Below are 25,660 nucleotides of genomic sequence, written 5' to 3' on the forward strand. Positions count from 1 at the left end.
TTCCTTCCCTCCTTCCTTCCTTCCTTCCTTTCTTTCTTTTCTTTTTCTTTCTCTTTTTTTTCTTTTTTTTTTTTTTTTTTGAGATGGAGTCTTGCTCTGTCACCCAGGCCGCAGTGCAGTGGCATGATCTCGGCTCACTGCAACCTCCACCTCCACCTCCTGGGTCCAAGTGATTCTCCTGTCTCAGTCTCCTGAAGAGCTGGGATAACAGGTGTGTGCCACCACACTCGGCTAATTTTTGTATTTTTGGTAGAGACGAGGTTCCTCCATTTTGGCCAGGCTGATCTCAAACTCCTGACCTCAGGTGATCCACCCACCTTGGCCTCCCAAAGTGCCTGGGATTACAGGCATGAGCCACCGTACCCAGCCAATAACACATTTCTAACCCTCACTCTGGCTCTTACTCCCAAACATGCCTTCCATCATGACTCTGGGAATTCTTTAATGGCCTCAGGCTAGGACTGAGTAAAAGGAAATATTTTGAGTACCTGAGAATTCTCACTTCCACTCCTTTCCCAAAAAGACTTCAGAGAATTTCCCCCCAGAAAATGACACAAGTACAGTTAGTTATCTGACCTATATTCCAATAACTTCTGGAGCATTTCCTTGTCGCACTGTCTCCCACGCATATCCTTGTTCACACCATAGCCCTGATTTCTTTACAAACCCAACCACATATTGGAGAACCCCAGTCCCATAAGCCCGGCTGTAGCCAGGAATCCCTTGTGCAGCACGCCATCTCCCAAGCCACCAGAGTCAAGGTCAAGCTCTACCAAGGCAGCCACCCCCAAAGTGTTGCAACCTGAATAGGTAGAGGAGGGGGAGTACAGATCTCTTTAATGTTTATCTAGATAGGAGGTTTGCTTTTGTCTTCTAAATGTTTCACACTTCAAAAAGCATTTCAGAGATTTATTTCTCTGAAATATTCTTCTCTGAAATCCAATTAAAAAATAAGATAATTTCCCCAAGACAACAAAGAAAGGTGTTATTTTTATAATACTTATGATCTTACTCATTCACAAAAGTTACCTAATCCATAGTTCTGAAAGCAAGAACTCTTTTTGTCTTTTTTTTTTTTTTTGAGACGGAGTCTTGCTCTATTGCCCAGGTTGGAGTGCAGTGGTGCGATCTCAGTTCACTGCAACCTACACCTCCTGGGTTCAAGTTTCTCCTGTCTCAGCCTCCCAAGCAGCTGGAACTGCAGGCATGTGCCAACATGCCCGGCTAATTTTTTGTATTTTTAGTAGAGACGAGGTTTCATCATGTTAGCCAGGATGGACTCAATCTCCTGACCTTGTGATCCACCCGCCTTGGCCTCTGAAAAGCAAGAACTCTTTTTACCAGATGCTATTTCTTGATGTTCCCTTCATACATTATACCATTTTCCCTTATACTTTAATTATCCTTCTTTACAATTAGCAATAATTATAATTATCTGAATGACAGCAATGTCATTGTATGTTTAGTCTAAACCTATGTCTTCTATTATAATCAATAATAATGACAAAAATAGGCATGCACATTCTACATGCCTCCTTTCTTGGTAGGAAAGCAGGTAGAAATGGGCACCATAACAGAAAACCTCCAGGCTTTAAAAAATTAAGCCCATGAAGCAGAGAGGCAACATGGCTAGGGCTGCCAGACTTAACCAACAAAAATACAGGACATTCAATTAAATTGGAATTTCAGATAAACAGCAAATAATATTTTAGTATAATATTGCATAGGACATGCTAAAATGTTATTTGCTATTTAACTGAAATTCCAGTTTACCTGGGCATCCTATGTTTTATCTGACAACTCTACATATGATTCTTCTAAGAAAAGGCAGCAGAGATGCACAAATCCGGCCACAATGACAGATCTGAGCTCAGGACGACAGAAAATCATCACACGTTTAACCATGCTTTTCTCATCAAGAGACAAAAGTCTGTTTCGGACATAATTAGGCAACTTTGAAGATGCACTATATCTCGGGCCAGTGGGTATCACGTTAGGTTACTGTTCCTGTTTACTAAAATTATGTAGGAGTTTACAAAAAAGAAAAAGAAAAAAACTAATGAACCTTCTGATTCAAGTAGCTTAGGTCACCAAAGAGAAACTCCCTCACCTTTAAGAACTCCCTGGCACAGCATCGTGAGGCGTGCAGCTTTCATTTCTCTTTCTCACTTCCTCTCCACCTGCTGGAGCTCTCCTTCATGTAGATTCAATTAGAAAGGGTTAGGCTGGACTTCAGGAAGATTTAAAATGATCATCTTCCAAGGAGAAGAAATACTGACTTAGAAAAAGTTGCCATTGACCTAATCTTCCTGTGTTTAGCATCATCTGTCTCCAAGGAATCGCCAGAATGCAGGATGCTGAGCAAAGCCTCTCAGAGTATCACGAGGGGAATGAGCTTTGTTTTCAGCTCCTTAGTGGAACTCATTTTGCTGCAAGGATCTTAACAGTACTTTCAAAACCAGAAGAAAATACATTTTGGCCTTCAGGTTTTCACAGAAAGGAAAAGAAATGTGAAGGACAATCTCAAGACATCCACACTAACTTCTTCTACCTCAAATTGTTTTGCTTCTACATGTATAAAAGTCATAAGCTATTGATATCAAGAACATTAATTCTTACATTCTCTCTTTACAGCATTATGAATTGTAAGATTTTTCATATCTCCTTTTAAAATTTTTTAACTGGCAATTCTAGCAGTTCTTTGACTCATTTTTAAAAAATCAAAGTGAAAAAAATGCTGTAGTTTTGTTTAGTTATAAATTCTATCCTGATAAATATATATCTCTAAAGAACAAGTTGTGTCAAATCATCTTGGTGTAGCACAGTTACAACCCACCAGCCATGCCTTTCTTTAACACACGTAACAGGGATATTAGTTATACTTCCGACATATGGGTCCATCAATTGCCATTCTTATTAAACTTTCATTTCATTTCCTGGAACAGTATTAAACTACAAGGGGAAAATTTAATAGTAAACAGTATATAACCAACATCAGGCTTAGTCATTAGTCTTAGAGAAGACACATGTTTTTCAACATGTGGACCAGGTAACTAAAAATGTCTATTGTAACCTGACTGCTAGATCAAGCACAGATCAAATTACGTTTTAAATTCTGTCAATACTAAAGTGAAATATCTATGATGAAATAATGCAAGTTCCATTCTCACATTGGTGATAGTGGACTAAAAATAGCACCCAACTGCTTCAGAAATCTGAAAGGAGACAGCGTAAGTCTCCAGGGAAGTCTGGCAAGGTCACGCCTAACCTTTAAGCCCTGGAAACAGAAAAAAAAAGAAAAACAAGGGAATCTTCACTCCCAAAGTAAACAAGGTATAGTTATTAAATTGAGAGTAAATAATCTAAGTAGAAGTATAGGAAATAAGTCATCACTAGAGAACTAACACTGACATGACAAACAGAGGTTAAAAATTCTCACATGAACCATATACCAATTAAACAGATGGCCTGTCTAGACAGGCATGGCTGGGGCATTCACTTTAGCCATCATTATAATGTTGTAGTGACCAGAATTAGGTATTCTGTGATCCTGCTTTGCTTGAGCTTCTACTATAAATGCTAGAACAGTAACAATGAGTACGGCATGGTCTGATGCCCTCGGTGAATAGGAACTGGCCATGCCTCCATCTGTTAGGTGTAAGGTAGTGGTCAGGAGTCAGAACAGAGGATCTAGGACTACCTGGTTCTTTCTCTACCAGCTGGGAAACCTTGGGGGAAGTTCCTTCACCTTTCTGGACTTTGATTTCTTCACCTGGAAAATATAAAAGGTAGGATTCCATCATGTCTAAGGCCCCTCCTAGATGATAATACTGTGATTTTATGATTTTATTTATACAAAGAGAGGATTGCACCAAATTACACTATAATTTTATCCAGATTTTAAGTTCTCAGATGGGTTTCACATGCAAAGAAATTCCTAAGGTTGCTATCAGCAAGTCTTTGTAGAATTTCATTTATTGGCTCCTGATATTAGAAGGAAAAACATCCCCCTGCTTAATGGAAATTTGTTTAAACATGCTTTTAGCAAGGATCATAAAAATAGTCATTTCCCATAAAAATAAAAGCAGCAGCCTCGGGACAGAGTCTAAGATGAAAGCATTGTCACAACTAAAACAAAGACAAGGAATTAACAAACCAACTGCCAAGTAAATTGATCAGCAACAGAAAAATCCTGTCAATTTCTCTGCATAATGGAATCAGTTAAAAGCTTAAGCTCCAGAGTCCAAATTCTAGGTCTAGAATCCCTAATTCTCAAGTACTGGTTATATGACCTTGGACAAGTCACTTCCCCTCCCCAAGTCTTAGTTTCTACATCCCATAAAATGAGAATAACAATAGTACCAGCCTCTTATGAGCAATGTAAGGTTTAAACAAGATGATCATTAAGGTTTTCGGCAAGGCGCCTGGTACATTGTGTTCAAAAACCACTAGCTATCCGTGTTCTTCAAGTTATTTCTCTGATTCTTAACCATTTACCCTTATTTTATTAATTCAATATTTGGCTCTATAAGTCAGTAAGCATTTATTCTGTCCAAGGAACTGGGCTGGAGCTCTGAAGAGTACCACTCAGTTCCTCTTCACAACCTCGCCTGCCCTTCTTTGTCTGGCTAAATCTTCATTCTTAAAAAACTCAGTTGAAAGGGTCACTTGCTCTATTAAACCGTTTTGACCTCCATATCAATGGACCGAGATCCTCCATCTGGTTAAGTGCCTCTTCTCAATGCTCCTGGCTGTCTCTTTTCTATCACAATTCTTATTCTACTGTTTTTTCATTGTCTATCCACTTGTCATCTCTCTCACTCAACCATAAAATCCTTGATGACAATGTTCCCAATCTCTGTACCTACCACCAAAGCCAGTACACGATCAACATCCAGTAATGCTTGCTGAGTGAATGAATATGATAAATGAATTAGTAAATCTATGAAATTACTCTAATAGGCTTTATAAGAGTGGTCCCCAACCTTTTGGCACCAGTTCCATGACCAGTTTCATGGAAGACAATTTCTCCACAGACGGATCCAGAGATGGTTTTGGGATGATTCAAGTGCATCACATTTATTGTGCACTTTATTTCTATTAGTATTACATTGTAATATATAATGAAATAATTATGCAACTCACCATAATGTAGAATCAGTGGGAACCCTCAGCTTGTTTCCCTGCCACTAGACAGTCCCATTTGGGGGTGATGGGACACAATGACAGATCATCAGGAATTAGATTCTCATAAGGAGAACCCGGATCCCTCACATGTGCAGTTCACAATAGGGTTCGCATTCCTATGAAAATCTAACGCTACCGCTGATCTGACAGGAGGTGGAGCTCAGGCAGTAATGAAAGCAACGGGGAGCAGCTGTAAATACAGATGAAACTTCACTTGCATGCCCACTGCTCACCTCCTGCTGTGCAGCCCAGTTCCTAACAGGCCCCAAACCAGTACCAGTCCACGGTCCAGAGGTTGAGGACCACTGCTCTATACATTAATAATCTATTCCATAGACAGGGGAGACAACTCTATTTACAACTAAAATGAAAGGAATTCTCTGGTGATTACAACAAAAGTACCGGGAAAAGGTGCTATATGTACACAATGCACACTGAACAAACGCCAGGTGGAAAATTCACCTGATAGGGATAGCATTTGAGCTGAACCTTGACTTCTGGGTAGAATCAGCCTAACAGAGATGGAACAACAAGAAATAAGGGTACATGGTACAGATGAAGATCACTATGAAGAACAGAAGTAGGAACATGCCATTTAAACATGGCTCTTTCAACAAGAGCTTCTTGGAGTAATAGCAGGAGATTGATTGGAATCAAAGTACAAGGGCTTGATTGCCATACTATGGAATATGCATGTTTTCTCTGACTAGCCTGAGGTCTTTTACACAGGGGAAGAACCAGATAAGGTATATATATATATCTGTGTGTGTGTGTGTATACACACACTTCAGGTAGTACACTCTAGTAGCTTACGATTAATTACAGTTTGAAAGCTCAAAAGCTGAAAAACCAGTGAGGAACTCCTAACAGTGATAATAGAAAACTGACCCTGTGTAGAGAAAGGTGAGAATGACATGACAGACATAACGAGAGAAAACTTCTCATCAGTGTTTCTAAGATGTCCTAGAAAATGACCGGTACTGCACTGTTGTCAACCACAGTCATTCAATATAAGAACTCTAGCAACAGAATGTTTCTACAAGTTACTTGATAACTTTGCTAGCTATTCCCTTATATCAAACACAGACTTCTTAGAAAAGGGTTGGACTCTTGATAGAAAAGCAACATTGGTTTCATTGATCACAATTGCTGAGCATCAAAAACAAAGAACCAAGACTCAGAGAGCCCTGGGCCAGGGGTTGATAATCCCTCATTATGTGGAGCCCAGAACCTGATAGTCAAGTAATGTGGGCACTAGAGGAGACCCATGTTCACTTCTCACCCAAACACTTGCATTTATACATATTTCTGAGATTTCAGAGACTTGCTTTCAGCTGCTTGTTCTGAGTTCACATGAGGAAATGAGCAGGCTTGAGGACTGAGGACCAGACAACCATGGACTTCTATACCAAGCTGGAGTGCCTGAATGCCACTTCCCTCATCCATAAATTCATCTTCTACAATGCAAAATTGGACTGGGGAAGCATTAAAAACTGCAATCTATTTGTGGAAAGGATTTTGCAAATACATCAGAGGGAGGACACGAGGAGAGCTTTAGTTGAGTCCTCCTCCACGTTTAAGACTGGTTCAAGGATTCAAACTTATAGAACTTTCAAACCATGCAACTGGAAATTTTATGCAATCAATAACTGTACTGATATTTGGGATTTTATAGTTGTATCAACAATGCTAGAGGTTATGTGTACCACTAACAGCCTGAATTGGTGACAACTCTCTGATGAACCACAAGGAAAAAGAACCCTATGGAGGGAAGATATGAGGGCTTAAATTACCTTCAGTTATCTAAACACTTAACAAAAATCGAATTATGCAGGCTAACTGGCACAGGTGTGCATTTGTGTCCACGTTTTAGATTGCTTCCTAATTTTATCTTCATATCTGGTATCAAAAATCTGCATCTTCATACTCTTCAATCTACCTTCTTTGTATTTATTCCATATCAAATGCAACAACCAGTCTTGAAACTTCTTTTGGAAAGCTGAGGAGTAGATTGAAAGCTACTGTGTTGGTTCTCCTCAGCACTCCTTTTACCCTCTGCTTCTGAAATCCAAGAGGCCCAAGGAAATGAAGACTTGGAAATCGAGCAGACTTGGGTTTGAATAGTGCTTCTCACGGTTAGAACACAGCAAAACCTTGAGGCACATCACTAGTCTCACTTCCCTCCATGTCTCCATCCTGAAGACTCAGATGGAAACATCCTCCGTCTAATGTCATAGGAAGAGTAAATGATCTACCACCTAGAGATGTGCTGAGAAAATGCAAATCAGTGAGAAAAGCCCCAAAAGTTCTTTTGTTTGTTGTTTTTCTTAACTACTGACTCAAGCTTCAACCCAGGGCAATCGTCAGAACTGCTGAAATACGGCCTGGGTCTCGGCAGTTTTTTAATCATCTGGGCGATTCTGAAGTCATCTTTGATTTGGATGTTCCAACCAAGGTGAAAAAGATATCCTTGTAGATGCTCCCTAAGTACAAGCTTCCAACTCTTTCTTTTTCCCAGTTCCCGTTCTTCCAAATCACAGAAAAATTCCCTCCTTGCCCTCTGTACATCACAGCTTCTCCGTAAGCTGCTTACCTCAGCTTCAACTACTTCCCTCTCTGGGATTGCTTCCATCCACAATACTTAATGCCCTTCACTCTTTTTATTGATTGATTAATTTTTACTGATTTGGAGTCTTTGGTTTTCTTTGTAGAGATAGGGTCTCACTGTGTTGCCCAGGCTGGTCTGGAACTCCTGGGCTCAAGCAATCCTCCCTTCAGCTCCTCAAAGTGCTGGGATTACAGGCATGAGCAGCTGCACACAGCCAAATTTGAAGTCTTTTTTACAGTTGTTTTGTTTTGTTTTTCTAGCACAGTACCTGGCATGTAATAAGCACTTCAAGAAATACTAGCTTCCTGCTTCCTTTTGGTTGCAGAAGTTTAACTTCTAATCACAATAGGGTATTAAAGTTAGTCACTTGAAGGCAAAATAAACAAATATAGGGACATTCCAGACTCATAGAAAATTCCCATACTCACCTTCTTCAGGGTATAGTTCTCAATTCCCTTCTGAAGCAGTAATAAAAAATAATGACTTGCTATGTGCCAGGAATGTTATAAGCCCTAGACATCTATGAATTTGTTTAATCCTCACATCATCCAAACAATGTAGCATTTACAGATGAGGAAACTGAGGCACACAGTTAAGCAATTTGCCAGCAATGACAACTACACAGGAGTCATGCCAGAATAGAAATGTAGCTGCTGGCTCCCAGACCTGTGCTTTCATCACTCTATTATATAGAATCAATTCTCATTATTCATGGTACTCATATTCTGTAAAGTCACCTCAAACACTGAATGAGCAAATACCGAACCACTGCATTGAGGGGAAAACAGGGTAGGTTCCTGGCAGCCCATGGTCACAGCATTTTTGCCAACTCATTAATACATAACCTTGTTTTACATGTTTTTCTGTTCAAAAACACTTCATTTAATATATACTGTTGATTCTGTATCATTGAACTCATGGCCAACAGCATTGTAACTCATGCCTGAGCAAAGCTTATCAAACACGTATTTTCTCTTAAGACACGTCAGAGCCTTGTTGCACTTAGAATCCCTAGACAGTACTTCAGGACTATGTTTAGGGGCCATTTTAAACAGCAAAATCATCAACCGGAATTATGAAAATGCAAAAATCATGACGCTAAGTAGATTGCAAAAGGGACACTTGTTTATAGTCTGGGAGCTGCAAGAAGTCAGCCTTGCTCAGCCTCAGCTGGGAACGTATACGTCAGATAACTCAAATTTTTTTGCCATTCCGCACATGTCTGCAAAGGACTGAGAAAGCACCATGAGTATTGACTCGAAGGTTACAAATAAAATGTCAGTAAGTCAGCGAATTTGCAAATACAGAATCCATGAATAATGAGGGCCGACTGTACTTGGAATGCTGTGTGGAGTCCTTTTTCTACTTTTGTTCCTGAGAAAGAGAGATTCACAGACTTCCCACATTCTTCCAGTGGCATCTAAGGATCCCTTCCTAAATGGCCTTTCTCCCAGCCAATAGACTGAAGCAAACCATGTCCCCGATGCTTCCTGCCCACCACCATCCATTCATTCAACCAACAGCTTCTCCCGGCTTTCACGTGGCATGCACTTCGCTAAGAGCTTGAGGGAAATACAGCAATGTAGAAGACATGGTATCTGTTTGGACCAGCGCTCAGGGATTCCTCCTATTAGAAATCAAAGAGGCTTCCGAAATCCCTACAATTTTTTTCCCTGTAACTAAAGAAAATAGCTTCTCGATGTAACTAAATTATATCTCATACACAAATTGGAATGTATGCCCTTTCACTCTGAATTGCTTGAAATATTCCAGGAGAAATAAATACAACTATGTGTAAGATCTTCCAAAAAAGCAGAAGTCAAAGTCACCAGAAAGAACCTTTAAAATCAACTGTTTCTGACAATGTTACTTTTGAAACTGTTATCCTCCCCAAGCAAAATCACCTTTGAAAACTACCTTTGTAATGTAAGAAAGATTAATCATGAATGCACTGAATGTTCAGAAATGAGTGTTTTTGTTGATGAAGTGGGAAATTACAGTTAGCAAAAATGCCTTGTATATGTTCACATGGATCTAAAATCCTGACACCAAGTATACTGGGAGACAACAGTCAAGACTACACTGTTAGTTTACACATGCAGGAGATTCTCATGTTAGAATCAATCTCACCCATTCAAGCTATAAGACTTCCCAGCTGCTAGGTGCAATGCTGTTGCATGACTGCTGGGAATACAAAATCACACTTTATATAGTCTAAGCCCTCAGCGAATGACTCAATTTGGAATAAGGTAGCCAAATGAATGAATGAACAAACTTTCAAAGAAATTCTACTAATTGAAAATTTCTTCTTTATGTTGTTGAAGTTTCTATCCTCAGAGACAAGAAAAACATCACTTTCCAAAACTTTTAATCTAGTTAATACCACTCTGAGTTATTAAGGCATATTCTTATACTGGCTGAGGTAGGAACTCTGTTTAGCCCTGTTCCAGATTTCATTAAAATAACAGATGAGACAGGTCAATAAAGAAATAAACCAGAAAAGGTGAAAGAAAAATATCTGAGAATACACAGATGGAACAACTAAAACAGAAAAGAAAAAAGAAGGCTTAATAGGGTAAAAGAGGCCAAAAACTCTTTAAAGGGAGTTTAAACTTCTATGTATTAGAAAATAAAGCAAATGAAACAAGAAAATATGAGAATGGACTCAAAATTCTAAAAGACCTGCAGAAGAAAGAGGAAGTACGCCAATGCAAAGACGACTATTTCTAACATCATTTAATTGCAGGAAACTAAAAGAGAATATTGTCTTTTGCTTTCAGAGCCATAAAAGAAATCCCAAGCCGCCCAACAAGTCAAGGAGCCAAGAAAACTGCCCAGGAAGTAGTGCCAGGTATGCACAAGTTGGCTGCTAGGGCCCCTAACTTGCCACTGTTTAGGAACAGGCAGAATGAGCCCGGGATGGAAGGATGGAAGATGGAACTGGAAGCAAGGAGGGTGGACCTTAGGGCCAGGCCAGTTCTACGGCTTCTGAGCTGGAGATGAGAATCTGAGTGATAAAACTGCAGAGGTCTTCCATTCCTCCTGGGGTTGACAACATTTGGGGAGCTCTCAAAAACAACCCACCTGAGCTTTTCAAGCGCTCGTTTGGAAACGTCTAGTTCTGAACATTACTTAACAGATTTTATTAACTTTAAGTGAACTTTGAAAATTTTCCCAAGTGTAACTCAAAGGATCTCCAAAAAATAGAACATTACCAAACAAAGAAGTCTACTATCTTATTAAAGATGACACATTTATTTAAAGCGGATGTTATAAGAACAAACTAATTTGTCCCTCTAAATAGTTCAGAGGAGAGACAAAAAAATTTCAGTCTTGCTTGGAATTTTGGGTTCTTTTAAAGTTTTTTGTAGCAATTATAGGTACTTAATAAGTTTATAATATTGTAATATTATTGATAATATCAGTATTAAAATTTTCAGACTATCAAATTAGAATTATACAACAATGAGCCAAGTAGATTTAAGGGATTGGATTTCTGTATAGGATGAACATCTCCAGGGTTCATAGGAGGCATCCAGAAATACTACCTACCCAAACTGAGATGAAAACTTCATTTCCATCATCATCGTCATCATCAAAATCATGGATCATTACCACTACCATATCACTTACAAGTGGGTTGTAAGAAAGTCATACTCTTTCTTATTTGCCCATGTTTCTTGAAATTATTACTTTATTAAACTACATAAAATTTCGTCAGTTGAGACCAGAATAGTTGTCTTTCTATGCTTCCTATTTTTAATAGGGTCTAAAAATACACACATAATTTAAAACATTGTTGATTAACGCAAAACTTTCTTCAGAGTCCCTCATGATATTATCCAAGGCAGAGAACTGAGCAATTATGGTTTCTTCCTTCATAAGATTAAGGATATTATAAAGGTGCTTCCCATAACCTCCAGCCCACTTAAGTCCTGGGATTTCAGAGATCAATATGAGGATATTTTAGAGACGAAGTAGGAAACAGCTCAGACATACTTTTTTTTTTAAAGTGACATTACACGTCAAGTCATTGGCAGAGTTTAAAATGTAAAACCCCTCAATAACTTTGATGAACTGCCTCCTTTCCATCAAATCCTTACACTTTCGCTTTGGCTGGTTTGCATTCAAGTGGCTATATTTTTTGGATTAATATAGCATCTTTCTCTGGAGTAGGCATTTGGTTCGAAACAATTGTAGCCACTCTGTTTTCCTTTTTTTTAGATAAGCAAACTGAGACAGAATTAAACCAAAAGACTAATTTGCTCCTCTCCATTCAAAGTTGTCTGGAAAAGAAAGAAACGCATTTAGCACGCTGCTCTCTCTACTGGGTACTTCTAAAGTTACATTAAAAATAATAATGAAGTCACAGGGAGGGGTTAAGATGTATTAATTTCATGCTGAGTATTGATTTTAGAAAAATATAATTAAAATTCTTATATTTCCTTATGTAAAATTGTTTACACATAATCAGGGTTTTGACATTTTAAAAATATATCTGAAAATAAATGTTCTTTATGATAACCCAGTAAGCCAGGCTGCAGAAAAATGTTGCAGATGGTGATAAAGATTTTACTTAAATTTGACTTTCACAGGAAAAGATTTCACATAATCATCATTCTATATTTATAACAAAATTACTGACCACTTAAATCTGTTTTTTCCTTGCTTTTTAGCCTGTGAAAGCACCAAAACAAATATTAACATGTGAGTAAAATAATAAAAACACCTAATGTTTGTTTAGTTTCTGTACCACTTTAACCTATACAATCTCACTTAACAAAGTTACTATTGTCTCACCATTAATGGTAAGTCTGGCATCTTTTCTAGTTTTTCCTGATATCTATGGTTCCTCCCCTTGGCAGTTTCTTACACCTGTCTTGCATATCCTTAAAACTATAAGAAACCAAAATTCTCAAACCTGAGAATTTTCCCAAATTATGAATGTCATAGCCTAAATATATTCACAAAAGTAAATAACAACTATAGCCAGGGATCCAAATTAAATGAGTGTGAGAAAGAAGATTAGAATAAGTGGCAATTATCCTTCAGGAGCTTTCTTCCAAACAGGTACAAGCCACATGGAGGAGGTGAAAATGAAATGGAGATTGAAGATGTGAATCCGTTTTCATCCGAAAATACGCTCATTCACGAGGGAATATATAACTCTTTGGACTATTCTTAGACCAGCACAAAGTGTCAGGTAATCAGTAACAATTTAAATTAATAAAAAAGTAAGATCAGAAAGGAAGGGGGCTGAAATGTTCTCTAAGTAAAAGGAAAAATGTATCGGAAACTTGAAAGTTAGTCACTTAAATCTCACTTTGGAGATCAGTCTCTATTCAAACTTGAGAAAGAGTTTTAAATGATCACCAGTGGACAAATGAGTTGCCCAAAATATGCAGATGGCCAGGATACAAATTAGCAGGGCATTGATTTTGATGCAAAAGGTTTATACATTTGCCAAGTTTTTTGGAGAAGTGAGTGATGTCTAACTTTTAAGAATACTGAGCAATAAAACTGAAATAAACATGCAGCATTAAATTCCTAATTTGAACTTTAAAAAGGATAGTTGATATAATTAAGCTTCATCTTTAGTTTTATTCAAAGTTCCTAAGTTGTTTGAAATCTAAAAAGGAACCCAGGATAAGATGACTCCCCGTTTCCTTCATCATGAAATTTTGAGTAACATCTTGCAAAATCTCAGCTTGCCAAGTAACAAATTTATATTAATAACAATTTGCTGGGACATGTGACAATCTTTCTCACATTATTATGTGCCCAGAGAAATTTTATCTAATACATTTCTTCACACATAGATGTGGCTGCATATTATGGAAGAAATGGAAGAAAGTAACCATAGCATCTCAATGCTAAATGATGTGACCTTCACATAAATTCTCTGAACATCCAGTGGGACACTCATGAGGACAGTCCACACGACAGCACCATTCTATAACAGAAAAGTTAAGAATCAGACAGTAAAACTTAGCCTAACTGACTAAAGACACCAACCTAATTTATAAGGGGAAAATGAAGACAATCAAAATAGCATTTTGATTTGTATAGGTAAAAACAACCAGCCACTTGTCTGAATTTTTTGTTTTCTACTGAACATATAATATTTGAGCCCATTAGCTTTCTAATTTTTTTCTTTGAGTTCAATCCACAGTAAGAAATACATTTTACATCACAATCAGCACCCAGAAGCATGTATAATTAAAACAGATTTTCAGGAAACAACACTTACCCTTACTAAATGCCATGCACTCTGATATTTTCTATTATATTCCTTTCTGTTTTATTCCTTTTAAAAAATATTCTAGACTCACTAAACTGATTTCACGACCTTCTGGGTCACAACAAGCAGTTTGAAAACACTGCTTTCAGCCCTAAAACCTTTTGAGAACTACTTAAGAAACTTAAAGTTTCCTAAAAGAGTCCAATCAATCCTTTCCTTTATACCCAGAGTTATTTAAGCAGAAAAACTGAGAGGGCAAAAATACTAAATAACATCTGTCCATATGAAGAACTTGCAAAGATGCTTCTTTTCCTTGCTGGATAATAAGAGGCAGAATTCTAAATAAAAGAGGAAAGATAATCCGGGAAATAAAACACAGGAGAAATCATTCTAAAACTGAATTTCCAAAGAGAGTCCCATTTGTGCAAGATTTTTTTTTTTTAATTTTTAAGTTCTTTGTATCTTTTTTTATTATTCTAAGAGTATTTGAATATCGTTTAATGCAAAAAGTGTAAGATAGGGTACATTACACTGATACTACCTATCCCTGGGATGATGAACAATTTTGAATAAGATGCGATCCCCTCTGTATTTGACCAGGTTCACTTTGTAATTATTAGCAAGGACAGTAAATAATCTACCAAGGAGCAGTCTCATTAGTGCCCATTGAAATTCAGTGGCATTAATTTGCAATAAAAGAACTGAAAATTAAATAGGAAAAAAATGGTTTCTGGAGTCCATCATAAGGTTATGGAATTCACATCATACCAATGCCTTCCTTCACATCAAGGAGTTTTTAATGTTGTGTGGAATTAGACTTAATTGCTGTATTTTGTTCTTCCATTTAAAAAAAAAAGTGGGCAGAAGAAATTCTTTTTCTCTGTTTTAACCCTAAATTAAAACAAGTAAAATTAATTTGAAATATGCCAACTTTTAAAAGTTTTGTTCATTGTTTGTCTTTTAAGTAAAGACAGCTTGGACCTACGTGGCTATGGGATGCTGTAAATTTCTCTAAGGCGGCTGAAGATGCATGCTGGATACCCCCAGAATCTGCCCTTCTGTATATCCTCTGGGGCCAAACTGCACCTTATTCCCTTCCTTCTGCTATAAATGTCCCTGGAAACAGAATACTTAACAGAAACTGGTCCACGGCTTACAAGGCAGAAAGATAATGGAGACGCCAGTCCAGATGCCAGTGTACAGTTAGGAAATGCCTAATTCAGCACCCAGCCATGTGGCGCCCTGAAGCTCCCAAACCCAGTCCAGAGGTACACCTGTCCTGTGGCCACCTAGGCAGGTGTTCACCAGAAGCGCCCACCTAATCCCTCTGCAGGCCCATCAGGAAAAAAAAACAAAACAAAACAAAAGAAAAAAAAAAGGAGAAACTGGGCAAGGGAAAATGGGAGGAAAGGGAGAGGGAGAAAGAATAAATCTTGTCGGAAAAAAAATAAAAATGAGGACACACAACTTTCACCATTGAAGTCACGAAGTGGTCTCCTGTGTCCTGGACCTGCCGCGCTTGTTCCACAGTGGCTGCGAGGCGCAGACCCCGGCGGACCCGCACGCCACTCCGGGGCATTCTCCCCGGGTAGGACAGGCTCGTCACTGGGCTGGCGGGAGATTATTTTTAAGCACTCGTGCTTCCATATGGCTTGTTTTAAACTCGCGGGACACCTACAAATTTCCGGCTGTCAGAAGTCACATGCCAGCAATCCGCTCCAGCGCGGACTCAGCCAGCTAACTCCGAAATCAGACCCATTCAACTCCCAATCGCTCACTAAAGCCTCAGGACGTGGGGTGGGGAGGAGGGGAAAGGGGGTGATAGGAATCGCTTCCCAGAAAGTCATCATCATAGCCGACATATTTCCAATCAAATAATCTAGATGAAAGGAAATTTGGGGAGCACATTAAACAAAAACATTGAAAGGATAAATAAAATTCTGCCAAGCTCCGCTAACTCCAAACACCCCAACTTTAAATGCCAAGAGCGGGACCTTCCCAAGTGACTCAAAGCGCCTCGTGTTTATTTGCCTGGAGGTGTTTTCCCCCGCAAATAACTGCTGCTTTGTCTGGTTTTCCAACGTGTGTTTAGTTAGGAAGCCCGGGGCTTTCGGGTCTGCCTCTCGCACGGACGGTAAGTGGGTGGGGAGCACGTTTTTCTCAGCTGCCGGGCGAGAGAACTTGACTCTGAACGCAACGCGGGCTGCACGCAGAACCCCCGGGCTGGGCCGCGCGCACCGGGCTCCCTGCGCGCACCCTCGGGTCGCGCGTCCCGCGGCGCCCGCGGCTCCCTCGGCTCCCCTCCCTCCCTTTCTCCCTCCCTCCCTCTCGCCGGGCGCGGCGGCCACCCCGACGGGCGGCGCGGGCGCGGGTACCTGTAGAATGCCGGCGGGCCGGCCTCGCGCACCGTGTAGCCGCTGGGCTCGTTCTCCAGGTAATAGGGCACCTGCTGGCCGTGGGGCTGCAGGAAAGGCGACAGCTGCGGCGGCGGGTGCAGCAGCATCAGCGGGCTCGGAGACACGCTGTTGAGTGGGGGGAAACCCCCCAGGCCGTTGGAGCCGAACGCCGCAGCCTCAGACCCGGGGCCGTACGGGAGGCCCGTCTGGCCGTAGACCTGCGCGTTGGCGGCGGCCGCGGCGTTGAACTCGTAGGCGGCGCCCTCGGGGTAGTTGTACACGGCGGGCTTGCTACTGTCCACGTACACCTCGCCCAGGGGCCGCTCCAGGGGGATCTTGAGCTGCGGACGGTTCAGGGGCTCCAGCTCGTTCCCTTGGATCTGATGCAGTAGGGCCATCCCGGATGCTTTGGTGTGGAGGGTCATGGTCATGGTCCGTGGCCGTGGGCAGGGCGCAGACCGTGTCCCCGCAGGGCAGAAGGCTCAGAAGCCGGCGGGCCACCTGGAAAAAGAGCACAGCCCGAGGTTAGAGGCGACGCAGCGCATGTCCCGCCGAGACGCGAGCTCTGGCCCCGGCCCTGACCCGGGAGCCTGCGGGTCCGGTGAAGCCGGGCGACCCGACGGGAGCAAGTGCAGTCCCGGGACGAACACCCTCCGCCAACTCCCGGGCTCCCGGGCCTCCAACTTTAAGTACTGGTCTCCCGAGCTCATATGCATTACAAAGGTGCTGGAGGAAGGCCAGGGACTGTTGCCTTGCCCTGACATTGGCTTAAACATCACTCCAGGCACAACTCGATTTGGAGCGATCCCAAAGAGCAGCTTCCCTGAACTTTACTTTACTTGTCGTCGCTGCTGGATAGAGGCTGAGTTTCACGGCCAGGGGGCGGGGGCGCACGAGGATCTGCTAAAGGTGGCCCAGGGAAGACCGGGCTTAAAATAAACGCGAAAGACGAATCCAGGGGCCGGCTTTCTCTGATGTGCTGCCTTATGTGCCCCGTGCCAGACTCCAATATATCTCTGTTTGTCTCTCTTTCTGTTTGATTCCCCCTCCTCGTTGGCTAGAAATACGTAGTGTGTACATAGGATGACCCTGGGGAGGACTACACTGTAACCGAGACAGGACAGATAGAATGGGGTGTGTGGTTGCATACGCAGCCAGCCACAGACAGCTATATTTAGCAGCTGGGGGAACTGACAGGGGGCATCTGAGGGGAAGGGGGGCGGAGATTCAGGGTATACATATAGGAAGAGCTGCATTTTGCCATCAGGAGAATGCAACCTGCCAGGACCTCAGTTTCTTCCTCTGCAAAAGGCTCCCAAAGTGGACCCTTCCACAACCTTCTGATATTCTCTCAGCTGGACTTGTGTGTTTATGTTGGACCACAGTACTGTACTTGGTCCCATTAGGAATTCTCATGTGAAGGATGATTCAGAAAAACCTTTGGTTAGGGCGCACATGGGTGTTCATGCCTTCCACAGGTTAGTTATGCAACCAAAACTTCAGAAAACTGAATATAAAATGTGACCTTTTCATACCAAACATAACCTCAGGTCATGAACCAAACTTTGGCAATTACGTGACATTGTCGGTCTGGTTCAGCTAACAGATTTTTAAAATGCATTTCTGCATGTCTATTCTTTAGTCCTACAACTCGATCTTCTCGGTTCACTTGGGCTAGGATATGCAGAATCAAATATCCAGATGAAAAACAAATAGAAAAAAGTTTTTAACTGAATTAAAAGTTAAGCAGGCACACACACATACACACACACACACACACACACACATATATACATATTAAGGAGACAAAAACAGGAAGTATATCATGCATCTATAATCTTGGAGAGTTTATACTTTTTAATAAACTTCCTTTGCTGCAGCCTAATAGACTCTGGTACAACTATCAATACTTTGTTTTAATTGCTATCCCAAACACCCAACAGAGTACCTGACAAAGTGTTCATGGTATATCTAAATGCCAAGCTTACTGTTACTAATAGTTACATTTTTGAATATTTTATATCAAGTATACATTTTATCTAATTCCTACAAAAACAGACCATTGTCGGACAATATGCAGATTAGCTGATTTAATATGAAGCCAAAATCGAGTTTAGCATTAATGACTATAGATTGTCAGCAAATAAAGGGTTAAAAACACATTAGGTACATCACAGATATTTCCCTTTATGGCCAGCAATCATTACTTTCCAAAGCAATTTTTTACAGATGATTTAGTTTCCATAAATCACACTTTCAATTTTCAAATGCCTTTTTAAAACACATGCAAAAAGCACTTCATAGGGCTCTTAAAAAATCTGAACCTGCCAAATTATATGCAAATGGCACAAAGAATCCTACAAGTCATAAAAGAAAAAGGAGACACACACATACCCCCATGGAGAACAGCAATCCTCATCTCCCTGCTAGGATACAGACACTAGCCAGAAAGGTAAGTTGCTTTCTCAAAATGCTAAAGCTACAGAGAGAGAAATCAAAACAAGCCTACCCTGCTGGATCAAGAACGTCTTTCCAGAAATGTTCCATGGGCTTGTAGAAGTCAAGGGCTGAGACAGTGAGAAGGAAGGAAGGAATGTGCTCGCATGTGCGAGTGGCTCAGTGTGTGAACTAGGCAGAGAGCGTGTGTGGATGTGTTTGTGCGTGGAATGGCAGGGATTCGGGAAGCAGCCAGTAGGCAGGGCACTTGGCAGCCCCTCCCGGCAGACACGCAGCTGGGCTACTGCACAGCGCTGGATGAATGGCAGTGGGGAGTGAGGGGAGACTTGCTGTCTGCTCACAGAGAGCAGCGTGGCACAGCCAGAGAAAGCTGTACTGGGGAGGAGAAACTCCAGCCCCTTTGCCCCTTACCCTTGGAGGCTGGAAAGTACCCTATGCTTTCCGCTGCCACCCCAAGCAAGAGGAAAAACAGGCTTGCTGTGAATCATACTCTTACGGCTAAAATAGAATGCCAGTCAAAAGTGTATGGATATCAAGTTTACAAAATAGGACATGGGTGGTTTTTCTGAAAGAATATAATTTAACAATAAAAGCCTTCTGGGATACATGTGGATCAAATGCCTTACTGGCCCTAGACCCCAGTCTCTGAATAGAGGCATTGCCATGCCTCCGATTGCACCAGGAAACCAGACTTTGGAATAAATGTTTTGGCATTCTAGGGATGTGTTTCCAGCTGAAATGTAATACTCCTCCACTTCGTTAACCAAACCCACAAACCTTTCCACGAATAGCTCAGTTGACTGCTTTCTGTAAACATGTGAAAAATACATATTATTAAAAGCCTAGGATATGAACATAAGATAAAGGTAGATACCTTTGTTTTAAACTGATTTTAGGCTTTCAAGTTGCACTGACAGTGATCGGGAAAGAGGTCTCTCATTTCCCAGTGGAGTTCACATGGATCCACCTCTTGACCACTTTCTCAACTTTTCTCTTGGCCATAGTACTAACATGCAATAATGAGGTGCTCCTAGAGTGCCCACGCTCAGGGTCCCAGGACACATGACACCCAATGGAGCCTCTGTTGCCAGACATTAGTCACCACCTTGGATATTAAATGACTCTAATCACAATGCCAGGAGTGGCCGGTCTCTGGCCCTGGGACACTATGCAGTTACTGAGAGATTTATGAGTAGCTCTTGAGACCAGTACAAAGAAAGAAGTAGAAAGTCATAAAAATGTTAATGATGCCAGATTCAAATATATATCTTGGTGCTTTGAAAGACCCCCAATATTGCAGTGTTGGAGCACAAAGAGCTCTCTCCATAGTCAGTATTGAAAATAAATATTGGATATAAATAAATATTGAAAAGAAAGATTGTTACCCTTTGTTGGTGACAGTGGTCCCTCCTGTAGGTCAACAATGGCCACCCGTGTTCTAGACTAGTCCAAAAAAAAAAAAAAAAAAAAAAAAAAAAAAAAAAACCAAGAGCATTCAGGGAGGGAGGAGAGAGGAAGAGGGGAAAGGAGAAAAAAAGGAAAGGAGATCTGCAATTGTTCACTATTGACATAGGAAGAATAAGAAAGTTGGCTGTCTCCTCACAGGCTTTGATTGTTCAGAGATTTACAATCAAAGTTAGTCCAAGAAGTTCAATAAAGTCAGTTTTCTTTCCAGCATTCTCTTCCAAACTCATCTTGGTGAGCCTTGTCCCTGAGCTTGGTGAGCTTGGTGGGAAAGTATACTGTGCTACACCGACTTTTCTCTCATGCCTTTGGCAAAAACTTCACTCTTGGGTTCCCAGCTCTCTTTGCTTCCCTCCCCAACCTCTCTTGCTGGACACACACACTCCAGCCATGACTTACTGGTTCTCCCAGGTGAAGAAGGATAGAGATTGCTCTGGCTCCGCCATTGAATATATCTTCAGCCCAACTTTTCCAGCAGTCTGCTGGGCATTGCTGGTTTGTTCAAATAGGAGTCACCATTCTCAAACATGGTGTTCCTCTCAACTTCCCTCTGTCTGTGCCCAGCATTATTGTCTCTCCAGTCACCCAGATTAAAATCTCACTGTCTTCTTCGAGGGCTGATTTTCCCTTGCCTTCCACACCTAATCAAGAGGCAGTTCCTGGGCCTTCTAGCTTTACAATCTCTCTTTTTCCATTTCATTTCTGCCACTCCCTTTGAGACCTATTACCTTACCTGTCCTAAGAGCCTCCTAAGGATCTCTCTGCCCTTTCCTCCCAGACTTCATTCTAAACCCTGTGACCAGTTTACTTTCTTGGACTTTTTTACTGCTTCAGGATCCATCTTGACATGAGCCAGCTTTGCCTTTAACCCAAATCATAGCCTCCCCCATGAGTTCAGGGCTTCCTCTCCGCCCGTAATGATCCTTCCAGTCCATCTCCTCCGACTGCAACCTATGCTTCAGCCAAGCAAAATTTTAATGCTCAAAGAACTCAGAGCTTTTCTTTCCTTCTACCTTGAATCCCCACTTTCTTGGCTTGTCAGGGGAAAACATGCCTCTTACAATAGGTCCAGCCCAAATGCTACCACATTCATTATTCCTTCCTTTAGTCTCTATTCAAAGAAAATTTCCTCTCCTCGGAATTCTAGTGGTAGTTATCATGCATTTATCACATTCTTCCTGAATTAGAGTTATTTATCTGGTTTTTATCCCTTCACCCTGCTCATAAGCTCCTTGAGGACAAGGTCTGGCTAGAATTATTTGGGAATTATGAGCACCCAGCCCTGTCCCTGGCCATGTTAGGTCATCAAATGTTGGTTAATTTATTGATATAGATACTTAAAAGGACAACATAATATAGGTGTCTGGATTACTATCTCTAAAAGTTAACTTTCCATGTGACATTCTACCATTTTTTTTTTTTTTTGTCATCCAGGCTGGAGTGCACTGGTGCAATCTCGGCTCACTGCAACCTCTGCCTCCTGGGTTCAAGCAATTCTCCTGCCTCTGCCTCCCAAAGTAGCTGGGATTACAGGTGTCTGCCACCACACCGAGCTAATTTTTTTGTATGTTTAGTTGAGACGGAATTTCACCATGTTGACCAGGCCGATCTTGAACTCCTGACCTCAGGTGATCCACCTGCCTCAGCCTCCCAAAGTGCTGGGATTATAGGCATGTACCATCGCGCCCGGCCCATTCCACCATTTTCAAAACTGTTTTTGATGGAAGATTATCTTTGTATCTTTATGCTGACTGAGGTCATAAAGTCAAAATTCAAATTCGTACAATCTCGAGGCTTAAGTCTGCAATTTTTGGCAGCATGATTCACAAGAGAGCTCTGAATTTTTAGTTCATAAGCAGATAATACTATGACCAAACATAGCTTCTTCTCTAGCTCCTTTAAAAGCTTTTTACATTTACAAGAACATTATTCCTCCAAAAGAAACATGAAAGAAAATAAATGTGGAACTATCTCCATAATAGCTTATACTACTAGAAATGGTTCCTTCACTCTGAGACATGAAGGTTTGGCTGTGTTCAAACTTACTATTGTACTGATTATAAATGCTCTGTTTGGAAGCTTATTTTTGAGCATTTATCTGATACCATCAATTTTCCTCTAATGTGGAAAAATAACGAAGAATTTCCCTTTAAGTTTCTGCTCATTTTCACAAATAGTTTGGTCACTTATTTTAAGGGTTTTTGATTAGTTCCTAGACTTTTTTCACCTGACCTTGAGTTTTTGTTTTTTGAGGCAAAATTTATATACAATGAAATACACGTATCTAAAGCATACCATTTGATGAATGTGACAGACGGATATGTCCATGTAACATCTATCCCAATGAAAGTATAGAGTATTTCCATCACCCCAGAAATTTCCCTTTGTGTCCCATTCCAATAAACTCCCAACCCCTATAGGCAACCATTGTCTGGAGTTCTATGATCTCTTACAAACTGAAGTGCATATACTGCATTTCCTACCAATGGCACAGCCAGCAAGGTGCTGGGCATGCAGGTTACTGGGCATCAAAGGACAGAGCTATCCTCTTCTCAGTCAGACTCCTCTTGCTGCAATGGGACCCTCAAGGCCACAGAATTGTCCTAACACTCTACTCATGAATCTTTTTAAGTATAATAACTTTTAACAGGATCAGGTTTTACCCAAGTCTGCAAGGGTACACGTTAACAAGAAGCCAAGTGGAATCAGTATTCTTTAACATGTTTTGAAACAGCCTTTTCTTTCCCACTATCTCTCCAAGGAAAAAAAAAGCATGATTTGTGACCAAGAGTCAAGCCAAAGACCCTGACTCTCACAAAGCCTGTGATCTCAGATCCCATTTCCTGGCTTCCCACCCAGGACTTGATGAAGACAGTTTGAATTTTTTGGTTGTCAGGCAGCAAGACTGTTCTTGATTATAAGTCAATGAATGATTTGGAGTTAACTTGCAAGCTTAATAGAATTTAGTTAACTTTTATCTTACATTTTCTGGGAAAATTTCTTTTTAACAATATTTTAGGATCTTTTTATATAATGTACCTATGTTGCATGTAATAGAAGACAATTTAGAAAGTACTTTCACTGTAAGTGCCATGAGTGATACAAGAATTCCAATTATTCCAATTATTGTTACATTGTGTCCCTCTCCTTCCCTTTATCTGTTGTTTACTTGAGGAATTTCATTGCCAGCTTAGAGTATTATTTCTCTATGAAGAGCAATATCTAGATTGTGCCTAAATTCACTTAGATTCCGATAGTCCTATCTAATGTTAAGAAGGGCCTTTACACACACACACGCACGCACACACACACACACACACACAACATAATCAACCAAGAACCATCCCCAATTTCAGAGCCAGCCTAGCCAAATGATTTAAAAAAAAAAAAAGAGAGAGAGAGAGAGAAAGGAGGTTTGAGCAGTTTAGCATTTTCATCCTTTTCAGCCTTTTCAGCTCTTTCTTCCAATTTTGTGACCACAGCACCCTCCCATTCTCCCTAAGCACCCAGGACTTCCATGCTTGCAAGAGCTCCTCCCTTCTCCCAACCTGCTCAATGACAATCACACTGTGGAGGGAGGAATGCATTCATAAGCATGCCAATGAATGACTCATTCATTCAATTTACTCAAAAAAAATATTGATTAGCTGTATTTACCAGGACCATTCCTAAGTGTCGAGAACTGTTTTGGTCAGCTCAGGCTACTATAGCAAAACACCATAGACTGGGTGACTTAAACAACAGTGATTTATTTTCTCAGTGTGGGGTGGTAATGTAAGATAAAAGTTAACTAAATTCTATTAAGCTTGCAAGGTGGGCCCTGGAGGGGGCAGAAGGAGGAGGACAGAAAGAGAGAGAGCGCTTCTTATAAGGCCACAGTCCTATCAGTGTAGGGTCCCACCCTTATAACCTCGTTTAACCGTAATTACCTCCCAAAGACCCTATCTCCAGATACAGTCACATTGAGGGTTAGGGCTTCTATATGTGAATTTGGGTGGGTCGGGGGGCATAATCTGGTCAACAGCAGGCATCTCAAAATAAACAAAACAAAAACCTCTGCCCCCAGAGAGCTGACTTCTAGGGGTTTAGTGTTTAGTCCTATTACAATGGCCCTTCCTGCTCAGGCTCTTCTGAGAGCCCCTCTTCCTCTTCCTCCTCTCAGGTGTGAGTGCCCCAGGATTCAGCCCCTAGACCCTGCTCCCTCCTCTGCATACCTTCTCCTGGATGATCACAACCACTCCTTATGTTTTTACTTTCATATATACATTGAAAACTTCAAAATAGAAATCTCCATCCAACCTCTCTTTCCTGACTAGGAAGTCCACATTTCCAGGTACCTGTTAGACATTTTACTTACATGTTCATTCATTCAATAAATATTTATTAAGCTCCTACTATGTACTAGCTATCTGAAGCTCAACTTTTCCAAAAGTAACTCAAGAGCCAAAGAACTTGAATTATTATCCTGCTTTATCAAGAGTCCCCACCCTCCCCAACAGGTGCCATACTCTTCCCACACTGGATTTCCTTTAAGTTCCTCAGTCCCTCTAGACTCTCTCTGGGTCTAAATGTTCATGTATGTAAGTTACTCTACCTGAAATCTTCCTCCCATTCCTTTTCATCTGACACATGCCTACTCATGCTTCAAGTCTCCCTTGAGACATCACAGCCACCAGGAAACCTTCCTTGATCTCCTGTTGAGTGCTCATGTCTCCCTAAACATTCCCATTGTACTACTTATCACGCCATTGGATTTCCTATTTGTCTCTCTGCTTCCCGAAGTTGGTCTGTAAATTCAAAAAGGACACACAAGGACTGTGCTTTCCAAAGACACTAGTCCAATGTGAGCACAATCCCTGATGTATAGTTTTAGTTGGCCCCCAACAATACTATTTGAACAACAAACTTGTAAATTCCTTCCAGACATCATCTCTGCATTAACTGACTTCCTCAATGATTGACCTCAAAAGAAGTAACTATAATAACTGAAATTTAGAACCAGAGCTTGGAGTACAATCAGGGAGCAGATTCATATTTTCTAGAACAACTCACATTCTTTTCACGTAATAGACCATTAGAATGCATGTTTCTTTATAAGTTGTTGAGTCCAAACTCTTCATTGCACTTATAAAGAAACTGGGGCCCTGAACAACACGGGAGACTTGCTGAAGGTCATGCAGCTTGAGGAAATGGACTAGAATCCGCGTCTCCAAACTTGGAGTGCCTCCTTCTTTCTATCCCACCCTCAGCCTCTCTGGGTAGATGCTGCATTCTTCTGACTTGGAAGAAGTCAGATGGGCCTTGCTC

The 25,660-nt window shown here is 41.0% G+C and overlaps 1 protein-coding gene across 7 annotated transcripts in view; it reads right to left on the reverse strand.

The window, feature by feature from the left end:
* ESR1 (estrogen receptor 1) overlaps positions 1-25,660 on the reverse strand; it is a 469,479-nt gene that overhangs the window by 295,330 nt on the left and 148,489 nt on the right. For all 7 annotated transcript variants that reach the window (XM_030928659.1, XM_030928652.1, XM_030928653.1 and 4 more), the window contains one exon: positions 16,412-16,933. In XM_030928659.1, the coding sequence (XP_030784519.1) occupies positions 16,412-16,863 (452 nt within the window). In that variant the 5' untranslated portion in view covers positions 16,864-16,933. The remainder of the gene's footprint in view (positions 1-16,411; positions 16,934-25,660) is intronic.

The sequence above is a fragment of the Rhinopithecus roxellana genome, chromosome 4, assembly GCF_007565055.1.
Source record: "Rhinopithecus roxellana isolate Shanxi Qingling chromosome 4, ASM756505v1, whole genome shotgun sequence".
NCBI lineage: Eukaryota > Metazoa > Chordata > Mammalia > Primates > Cercopithecidae > Rhinopithecus > Rhinopithecus roxellana.